Source organism: Parasteatoda tepidariorum, chromosome 4, assembly GCF_982258835.1.
Source record: "Parasteatoda tepidariorum strain Cologne lab strain chromosome 4, Ptep-v5.0, whole genome shotgun sequence".
NCBI classification, from domain to species: Eukaryota; Metazoa; Arthropoda; class Arachnida; order Araneae; family Theridiidae; genus Parasteatoda; species Parasteatoda tepidariorum.
Window position 1 is genome coordinate 89,218,347 of NC_141758.1, and position 11,805 is coordinate 89,230,151.

The 11,805-nt window shown below is 28.7% G+C and overlaps 1 protein-coding gene across 2 annotated transcripts in view; it reads right to left on the reverse strand.

The window, feature by feature from the left end:
- LOC107448699 (uncharacterized) overlaps window positions 1–11,578 on the reverse strand; it is a 63,695-nt gene extending 52,117 nt beyond the window's left edge. For both annotated transcript variants that reach the window (XM_016064000.4, XM_016063999.4), the window contains exon 1: window positions 11,254–11,578. In XM_016064000.4, the coding sequence (XP_015919486.2) occupies window positions 11,254–11,361 (108 nt within the window). In that variant the 5' untranslated portion in view covers window positions 11,362–11,578. The remainder of the gene's footprint in view (window positions 1–11,253) is intronic.
- Between the last annotated feature and the right edge of the window lie 227 nt (window positions 11,579–11,805).

The following is an 11,805-nucleotide window of genomic DNA, read 5'->3' on the forward strand; positions in this document are numbered from 1 at the left end:
GGTATTTTGAACATAATTTCAAAAGCATCTGACAATTCTAAGAATCTGGCTTGCTATAATCACATCGATTTGCACACAGTCTATACAATATCTTAAATGATTCCAACAAAGTAAACAAGCACGTTGAAATACGCCAATTACTAATTCAAGAATCAAAAATAAGGGAAATTTCAGCTAATCATATATTGACGAAAACCGTATCACGTAAGACAATGTATCTGTAAGAAAATCCCTTCAAAAAGACAACAATACAAGCTGAGCAAACAATTAATAAATAATTCAGCCCGTGTTTAAAAAAGAATCTTTACAAATAAAATACATTTTATCATTTTACTTTATATACTATGTTCTATATATTCTAAAACAATACTATACAATATTACTATGTTCCATGTTCTATACATTAGTTCTAATTAACCAACTGTCGTTCAAAGGCATTTGACACTAAGTATCCTTAGTTTATTAATTTTGCCATTTTCCACGAGTCTTTACTATGGACGCCATTTTTCTGGTGAAAAATATATAAATATGTTTCAAGGCATTTCGATCATATTTTCAAAACCATCAGGCAATTTTTACGAATTAGATTTGTTAAAATCACTCCAGTTTGCATTCAATTTATGCAATATCTTAATTGATTCCAACAAAGTAAACAAGTACGTCGAATGTACCACTTTCCAATTCAAGAATCAAGGAGGATTTTGGCTAATAATAAGTTGATGGAAACCGTAATGACGCAAGCCAACGTATCTGCAAGAAAATCCCTTCAAAAAACATAGCAATCCAAGCTGAGCACACAATCAATAAATAATTCAGTCCGTGTTTAAAAATAACTTTTACAAACAAAACACCTTTTTTTCATTTTACTTAATATATACTATTTGGACATTAGTTCTAATTATCCAACTATCTATAGTCTAAAGGCATTTGACAGTTAGCATCTTTGGTTTATTATTTTTGACATTTTCCACGAGTCTTAAGTGCGGGCGCCATTTTTCAAGCGAAAAATATATAAATATGTTCAAGGCATTTCGAACACAATTTCAAAAGTATCTGGCAATTTTTATGAATTAGATTTGTTAAAATTACACCAGTTTGCATTCAATCTATGCAATATCTTAATTGATTCCAACAAAGTAAACAACCACATCGAATATACCGATTTCCAATTCAAGAATCATAAATAAGGAAAATTTTAGCTAATAATATGTTTACGGAAACCGTAACCACACAAGCCAATTTATGTGTAAGAAAATCCCTTCAAAAAACATAACTAAATCCAAGCTGAGCACACAATTAATAAATAATTCAGCCCGTAATTAAAAAAGAACCTTTACAAATAAAACACCTTTTATCATTTAATTCATTCCCTTTATCATTGACTTAATAAATACTATACGAACGTTAACTCTAATTAACCTATTTAACGATTAAAGACTTTTGACATTCAGTAGCATTGCTTTTTCATTCTCGTTTTTTTCCCCCTCCCTCTTCTGTTCAAGCGAGTTGAGTAGTATAATTCACATGCGCCTCCACGTGTTATATTCATTTCCTCATAGAGGAAAAAAAAAAGAAAAGAAGAAAAAAAAAAGACTTTCGTTAAATAAGTTATTTACTTTCGTGCTTGTTCAATAAAGAATATTCGCAATTTTCGGAGTGTGGCTAAAATTATATAAGAATATAAGATAAGAATTTAATTCTAATTTTACACGAACTTATGACCAAGTATAATCTTACACAATTTAAATCACAGCCAACACATGCACAATTTTAGTAGTTATTTTATTTTATTGCAGGCAATACAATTCTAAAGCCAATGCAAGGTGAGAGTTTTGTTAGCTACTTTCAAATAATTGTTAATTTGAATAAACACTAATTAACAATTATTCTAAGTTTTTAACGTATTAATCGGAAAGCTTTCTAAATTCATGTCTCTTTGACTTATTGTTAAATGCTTGTTTAGTCATTTAAATTTTGATTGTTAATTTTAACGCAGCCCCCGTCATTGCTGAAATAATAAAAAAGATAAAACAGGGTTCCCCCGATCCGGAAAAAAATAAATAAATAAGTGGTAGCTAAGATTTTTCAAGACTACAGAAAAATACTTAAATTTATTTTTCATTTGTGAATTACGAAATTATTCACGAGCCATTTTCTGCAATCATGTACATTTTCTTAAATAAAATATTTATCGATAACTTAAAACATCTAGATATACACCACTTTAAAAAATAAATTCCAGACCGTGGGAGCCGTGTAAAATGAGTTTATGTAAAAGCCCTTAAAGCTTGTAATTTAAAGCTATACGATATTTACTTTTAAAAAAAAGCCTTAATTCATTGAAAATATAATTTTAACAAATGAAGTTATTAAAGACACCCGGTGGCTGAGTGGTAGCGCTTCGCGCTCCCGTACCACAAGTCCTGGGTTCGATTCTCGGGCCGATTGGGGGTTAACTCAGCCTTTCATCCCTTCAGTGGGTCGATAAATGAGTACCAAGCATGCTTGGGAACTAAACACTGGGGGTTTCGCGTTCGGCTGACCACCTAACCGGAACGTCTGCTCCTGCACCCCAGAGCCCAAAAAAAAATACTATTTTGCCAACAACGAGAACTAATCGGAGCATTTAACCATGAAAAAAAAAAAAAAAAATCAGTATAGGGCAGTGTTTCCCAAAGTGTGGTACGCGTACCACCCGAGGGGTACGCGTTCTTATGCGAAATATCTTGCAACAAACGAAAATTTTATTTAAAAACAAAGGTAGTTATGAAAATTTAGGATTACGTATTTTTCCATAGGCTATTTTTTGCAGAGTTAACAGTTATTAATTAGTGGTGTCAACAGCCAGTTGGGATTTATAACTTTTGTGCAATTTTTTTAAAGTAAAGGTTTGCAATAAATTCTACTTATTTTGACTATTTTAATAAAATATAATTTTTATCCTGTTATCACAGCAAAAACAATATCATCCTTCTCACTGATGCAAAGACTTATTAACACAACTTTGTACCGGGAAAGAAAAATAGACATATTTTTAAAAAAATACATTCATTTTTTTTTATTAGTGGTACACAGCGATACGAAAAATTTAGAAAGGGTACACAAAAGTCATAAGTTTGGGAAACACTGCTATAGGGGACACCTGCAATGGAACATAACTTCAAAAAAAAAAAAAAAAAAAAAAAAAAAAAAAAAAAAAAATTATTAAAATTTAAAAAAAAAAAAACCCTGACTGATTGGTGCAATAGACACTCCGTGGAATATTACTTTTAAAGTTTAACCTTAAGAGATTTGTAAAAATATGTAAATTAGGACAGTTAATTTAAAAGATTTGTTAAAAAAAATACATAAATAAAAAGAATGAGAGCTCATAGCTAATAAAAAAAAATTAGCACGATTTCGGTAATCATGGTAAAACAAGATTCGTAAGAAGTTCATTCCATGCATATTCAATAGCCTATCCACGCAAGAAAATATACATTTCTGCACTGCGGTTTCGCTGCAGTACAAGATACTACAGGCTGTAAAACAGAGGGGGGGGGGGGAATTACTCTGGTATCAAGGGTTTTACCTTTATTCAGTAAACAAGGCAGGTAAACCATATTTACAGATCGTTTTGCAACTAAGGGTTTTTCCAACAATGTGAATATTCTCCTTTCTTTTTTTTGTCACGTTTACTTTCCAAAAATTCACGATAAATTTCTCGCAACAGAATAGCTTACAATAAGTCAATAGATTATGGATATCTTGATTAGATACAATATCTAGTAAATAAACAATAGGGGCAGCAAAAAAAAAAAAAAATTACTGAAAATGCGTTGTAAAATATTTTAACTAAATAATAACCTTTATTTTTAAAAGTGACTTATTAGCTATTTAGGATTCAAAAAATTATTAATATAGAAATAATTTTTATGTGCTTCATAAGATTTGTTTAAAAATTTTAAATTAAAATATTATACGTTTAGGTACTGAATAATAAACTAACGATTTGGCAAATTGTTGGCAAAAAAGCATGCTTTAAGAATGAATAAAAAAATAATTTTGATAAGGAGAATCTACTAATAAGCAACCGGAATTATATAATTACTACTAATAAGCAATCGGAATTTTTTGTAACTTTTTTTAGCTAAGAAATAAAGGGGGGAAAATGAAAAAATTTTAAAAATGAAATACGCTACAAAATAAATAAATGATTAACAGTACAAAAGTGATAAACAATACAAAAGCATCACATTTTAATAAGTAAACGCCAACAAAAAATATTCTTTTTTGAAATAAAATTTTTTTTCTACTTCAGGAATAGCATAAAAATCAGTTTCAGAAAATATATTGTCTATTTTACGTTAAAAACTGGAATGCACTTTCTTGGAATCGGTAAGATTTTGAAAATTTAATTAAATAAAACAACTCCTTGAACAAGTCATGCCATGTAGAATCGAAGCAAATAATTAAAGAGAATGTTTACAAGTGAAACTGTTTTATAAGGATAACAAGTTTTTCATTTTACTTGAACTCGTTCGTAATATTTGGAAGATAGCCACGATTTTCTAACAGTTATCTTAAAGTGAGTAGTTTACGAAGGGATGGAAAGAAGGATACTGTCATTTCCTCCTTGGCGGAAAAAAGATAAGATAAAAATCTTCAATTGAATTTTATCCATTTTTTTTTCTCTCTAAACCTATAAGTTCTATTTATCAGAGTTTGTACCTGGAAGTTGCAGCGTAAGCAAATATAAACAAATTTATTTGGAATAAAAGTTGCCTAAATTCCCACCGCCATTTTAAATTTAAGGTTGATAAAACGTTTATTATCAATATCATTTAAACACGATTAATTATTTGGATTTTATTTTTAAATATTTTTCACACACACTAACAATATTGACTAACTTAATTTGAAATCATCCTTTAAAATGTATACAAAAATTGATCGCTTATCGATATGATTTAAAAAGCCTTACGTGAATTATTGAATTGGGAATTAAAACACTTAAAATTTTTTTTATTTGTTGACTCCAAGAGGGTAATTTAATTAATCTTACGTATTTATTTATTACTTTTTATGCCTATAATTTCTATTTGAGTAATCTTTAGAACCGAGTAATCTTAGGAGCTTATTTCAGTTTGATTGAACTAATTCTCAATAAATTATTTCATCAAGTAGAAACGAATTATATCAACAACAACAAAATTTTTTTTTATATTATTATTATTTTACTTTTAACCGGCGTTAAACAGCGACTCAATTTAACCTTCGTAGCCTTGTAATTTTGGACCCAATCAAGAGAAAGGAAATTGATCAAGCATTGGGACTAACTAGCCTTTATGGAGGACTTTAAGATTAAACTAATCCGCATTCGCGTTACAGGGAGAAGGAAACTACGAAAATCTCTTAACGATAACCCGATGGTAAGGGGATTCTAACCCATAATCTGTCTACCACTGAGGATATTTTACTTCAACAACGTGGTCGGTGCGAGACGGGAGCAGAATTCGAATCGACCAGACATTGCTGGGATTCGAACCAGGTCACCTATTTGGAAGGTGAACATTCTATCCCCGCCAGCCACCTCGGCCCAGTCTATAATTTAGCAGATTGACTTAAGAGCTGAGTGGATAAGGGTTATATGGAATGCAAGATGAGTCCAAGTGCATTCGGGCCTCTTTTCTGACAACAAATTAGAACGTCAAGAGTGTGAACGCTATGACGCGAACTGTTTAACCAATAGGAAACTAGTGTACAAGAAATGGTGACTAAGCATGATCTATATTTACTATTGTAAGCATATAAACTTAAATCTAATTCAATCATATTTATCAAAATGTCACTTATACCCACTCCGTTCATTTATTTTTATAACAATTAAGTTTAAATATACATTATCTAAATACATTAGACTTTCAAGATGTTTATTTAGAAAAGAAAGTTGACAGAACCAGAAAGCTATTAATTAATTCATTTCCTCGCATTCGATTCAAAATTCACTGAATCGATTAGAATCTATTAACTTCAATTAGTTTAAGTTGTCATTCGAATTGTGATTAAATTAGTTTTTGAACTTGTGTTTGAATTAAATTTTAATCCGTGTTTGAAAGTTTGAACGAAATTCAATTCGTTCTTTAATTATATTTTGATTTGCAAATATGTAAATTACTCACGTAGCTTATTTGAATCTGTGATTCAAATAAGCTATGTGAACTGATACTTTTAGTTCAAATAACCTTGACGATTCGATAACCTTTCTTGACCTTGCAATTCAAATAACCTTGATTTGCGATTTAAATCAAAGAATTTAATCAAACCCAATTGCAGATTCAAATTACAAATCAAAATGTATGTAAGTAAATTAACTGACTTAGCTTATTCGAATTTATGATTCGAATAAGCCATATGAGCTGATAAATAACATTGCCGATTCAAATAACCTTGACGATTCATATTGCTCAAGACTTTAATAAAAATAAATAAATTATGAAGTTATTTCAAAGCCGCAGGTACCCAATAGGGTCGATGTCTTGCGATTTGAAAAAAAAAAATTTCTTTTCACATGTGAAAAAAGAAAGGGTTCTTTCGAAATTTTTGTTTTTCACAACTGAGAAGAGTTGCGTAAATTAAGAATGTGGACGGACAGCATGCAGGGTTGAAAGGATGAATCCCCCCATGCGGGTTCAAAGTAAGGGTATTAGTTGACATAGAAGGAAATTATTCCAACACATGCCACTCAAGTATTGCTTTTTAGATTACACACACCTTTAAAAAATAAAGAAAGAAAAATATTAAACGGAGTACGATTGTACAAGAGAATTAAAGAAAGCTACATTAATTAAACCTTTTAATTAATAATCAACAAAAACGAACAATTCACCAATTATTTGCAATCATTTTCGAATGTAATAGGATGGAATAGTAAAAAAAAAGCTTCCATTCGATTTGAAAGTGCATTAATTGTGTAAACAGGGATTATTCTGGATTTTCTTAAAAGGTCCTGTTTAGTGAAAAAACTGAAATTTCCACTCATAATTCAGTGAGTGATTTTGAAAAAAAGTCACAAGAAAAACCGTGGTCTGTTCACTCGTTTCTTGAAAGGTTCTGTTTATGTGAATCATTAAAAAAATCTACTCACAATTTTAATGAATCAAGAATCAATAAAGATATTGTTTTTACGAAAAATCGTGAGAATTTTTCACTTTCTTTCTAAAATTAACATCCAAAAATCTATCATAATCTATTGGTTTCTAATCATTTATTGGTTGCAGACTTGTGATTATTAATGAATTATTATCTAACGACTTAAAATAATGAAGATTGCTTGTTTTTTCTCTCTTAAGTAAATGCTCAATTTCCGTTTTTTCTTCTTCTAATTTTACACGCATTATTTCTATTAATCAGTTAAACCTAAATTACTTCTAAAAACTTCAGTTTTATAAATAAAAAAAATATGTGAGATGCTATATTTTTCTGGCCACCCATTTTATGCATTTTCATATTCTAATTATTTATGGCTTCATTTACAGATACAAATATAAGATAAATAACAGCAGTGAATTCTCACCACTTTCAGTTTTTAATACTAATTTCAAGCATTTAATTAATCAATTGAGCTAAAAGCATAGTGAGGTTATAATTTAATGGAACACTATATCTACCATGTCAAAAATATCTGTTCCACAAATAGGAACCATTAAATTTGTCTCACTAAGGTGCTCTTTTTTTTTTTAATTGAACATTCCTTTAGGCAACTTTGAGATAAAACGACTTCCTTTTAGCATAAAATAGACTAATTGAAGTTAACACAAACAATTTCTGTCTTAAACAAAAACATCTATCAATTAAATCAGAATAAACAATCGATTTTATTTCCAATTACCAAGTTAAATAATACTGAAACTGAAAGTTTTAAATTTCATGCGTGAAACTTTTCTCTATAATTATCATAGGAAAACTCTATACGTAGGTAACTTTTTTAATACACAATAAATCAAAAACAATTTAAATAAAAAATTAAAGGTTTTAACTTCAAATTCCAGAAAAATAATCGTAGTTGAAAAAGGATGAATAGAAAGGTCAAGGTTCGTACAATATTAAAAAAAAAAAAAAGTTTGAGAACAACAAATAAAGTTGAAAAAGATTTCATGCTATTTTTATAACTTAACATAACATAGAAAGTTATAACTGATTATTTAAAAAAAGTATATGAAAGAAAGAAACACCTTCCAATATCTGAACTTAAAAAACTACCACTAATTTTCTTAATGTATTTTTGTTCGATTATTCTTTCCATATGATAAAGATGTTCATATTACAATGTCACATATTTTTGTTAAGCTGGATAAATAGTAGGGCTCGAAATTAACAGAGGTTCTTTGGTCCAAAACCATTTAAATTTGACTCCAACCACTGTTAAATAGTGACTCTGGTCTCTGACCACTGTATCAGTTGTCCCTTGAATCAGCAATTGATATAAAAGGATGGTATTCGGTGATTTTTGATTTCATGTTTCCACATTTTTTTAAATAAAGAACTTATTTTATCATAATTATGACATAGCACATTCTCTGTACTATAATTTCTTAAATACCTTACTACCTTTCTGTTTTTAAAAAAAATATAATAGCGATATGTAAATGAACCAGTAAAAATGTCTATGAACAATTAGTATCTCTTAGTTATTGATACTTCAAACCAGTGTCTAAATTTTCTTAATTTCTACCCATTCATAGTATGGAGGCTTTTAAAATTATATGACTAATACCAGGGGTCTGTCCAGATATTTTGTGAAAGGTCCGTTTTTCGTGAAATTGTGAAAGAATTACTCACATTCTTTCAACCAGGGTCCGCTTTTATGAATTTGTGCAAATAGGGTCCGTTATTGCAAAAAAAAATTTTTTTTCAAGGAGTTTTTAAATTGTAAAGACATACAAAATTATGCTCAACACTGTAAAATTATAATTAAAAAAATTAAATTTTAAAATATAAACAACAATTTCTGCTTCTAAATTAGAGATGCAATATACAAATATTTGGTATTTAGCCTATACTGCTGAACGCTGAATATTAATTTCGGACGAAAAATGGAAAAATCGTCTGCCAAGGACAAAACTTAATTCGTTTACATCCATCTTTCTTGTTTTCTGCCCTGCAAAGGGTTTATTCGATTAACAAAATAATAATGAAAATAAACAAATTTGTGAAGGGTCCAATTAAAAGAAAGATCATTTTGTGAAGGGTCCGTTTTTAAGTTAAAATATTTTGTGAAGGATCCGTTTTTAAGTTAAAATATTTTGTGAAGGGTCCGTTTTTAAGTTAAAATATTTTGTGAAGGGTCCGTTTTTATGAAAAGATATTTTGTGAAGGGTCCGTTAACGGACCCAAATTTCTTCTAAACAGACCCCTGCTAATACACAATGCAACTCCTATAATATATTTTTGAATGTAAATGCTCAATAATATTTAAGTATTCTGCTATCACATTCAGAATATTTCTTTAAATATTTAACAATAAATTTTTTGTTAGAAACTTTCTTATCGTGTTTAAAACTAGTGTCCAACACTAGTCACAACAGCACTACATTGTCTCCTGACTGAATAAATGTTTTAATATTATTTATTAAAAAAATGAAAAATTTCAATATTTGTTAAAAAAATTGATTTTATTCTTTAAAAGTTAGTATTATTTTCAAGGTGTTATAGAAAAACTATTATATACTTTATTAGTTTCAGATGAATATTTTTAAATAATTACAATATTAAAAACTTTACAATATTTAAACTTTTAAAATTATATTGACACTTAAAATTATATTGTAACTTTGTTTTCTTTCCAAATATACATGCATTATATTATTAAAACACAATACAACCCAAAAATTGAAAAATAAAATAAACTAGAAGAAATTCTATTATATTATAAACTCTTACTTTTAACCCACTAGGTTATAGCATTATAAAGACAGATATTAATTTTCTTTAGGAAGAATTAAAGAAGTAAATGCATGAAATCATCCTAAATCTGCACAAAAAAGTTACTTAAAAGGCACTTGAAACAAATTTATAAAAAAAGGAAACAATGCGTAAAAATTAAATATATTGTTAGTTAAAATGAAGTAAGGCTAAATTAACCCATTGCTTTACTGATCAATCATAGCTTAATACTACTACTAAACCTTTACAATATAATTTGCACACAAATAAAACAACTTATAAGACTCCAACATATTAGTTCATCATAGGACTCATTACTGACTAATTTGATCAGCGACAAATTATCCATGACATTAACAATTACACACATCGCGAAAACTGATTTATTGAGTCAAGATATATTAATTTTTCTTCAGAAAGAATTAAAGGAGAGTAAATGTATAAAGATAAGATATTCCTGTCAGGTGTTTCCTGAACTTTGTTTCAGCTATGAAGCTTTTTCACTAATCATGATTTAGGGTTTGGGTACAATAGACCTCCAATCTATTTGCCCTGCTCTTTGGAGCTGCCCAATCTTTAAGTATAAATGTATAAAGATGTATCTATGATTGCTACTTTTTGTAAACACACTGCATTTTTCAAATATTAGAAATTTTCTCGAATATTTAGCAATATAAATCAATGAAAGGGAATCAATTTATAAAAACTCAATTTACTGTTTGTTGAAAAAGCATAACTAAGTTTATCTGTTTTACTGGCCAATCATATCATAAAACAATAACTTATAAAGCTCCAACGTTAGTGTTAGTTAAAAATAGCATCACTATGCTTACTTTATTGGCCAATCATATCTTAATAACATAATGAAATCTTTATAACATAAAAAAATCTTTGCATGCAAATAAAACTATCAACTTATTAAACTCCAACTTAAATTTATTGTTAGTTAAAAAAAGCATAACTAAGTTTACCTGTTTTACTGGCTAATCATATCTTAATAACATAACACAATCTTTATAATATAAAAAAATCTTTGCATGCAAATAAAACTATAACTTATAAAACTCCAACTTAAATTTATTGTTAGTTAAAAATAGCATCCCTAAGTTTCTTACTTTACTGGTCAATCATATCTTAATAGCATAACGAAATCTTTACAATATCATTTGCATGCAAATAAAACAATAACTTATAAAACTCCAACATAAATTTATTGTTAGTTAAAAGTAACATCACTAAGTTTGTAACTTTACTGGCCAATCATATCCTAATAACATAGCAGAATCTTTATGATTTGAAATGCATGCATATAAAATAAATATAACTTACTAGGCTCCAACATATTAGTTCATCACAAGACTCATCAGTGACTAATTTCCAAAGTTTAGTCAAAAATGCCGGGACGTGAGTCGTTGTCCCATACTCAATTGTGCGCATGATGAGGTGATACAAAATATTAGAAAAATATTTTCTTCTCTATCATATGAAATAGCAATATATTTTTACGACGATGTAAAATTATCACAGTAGAATTCGAATAAAAGTTAAATTGTACGAAGACTTATGATTCACATTTAAGTTGCTGTGTTTACAGATCGAAAGCACGAGCAGTATTAAACATTGAACATTTCATTGCAAGTGTCACGGCTACTTTAAAAACATTACGCAACACTTTTCGTTTCGTTTTCTTCTTCACCTAGCCTGTCAAATTTTTATGGACTTTTTTCAAAACTTGTCATATTCTCTCGGTTTTAAGATTTATTAATGATTTTAGGAATGCTAAAAGTGAGAAAAAAAAAGCTACCTCTCGTTTTTATCCACGAAAGAAATATTTAAAAATTTGAGTTAAAGTTATCAGGAAAGCCTTTAAAAGACCGCGGT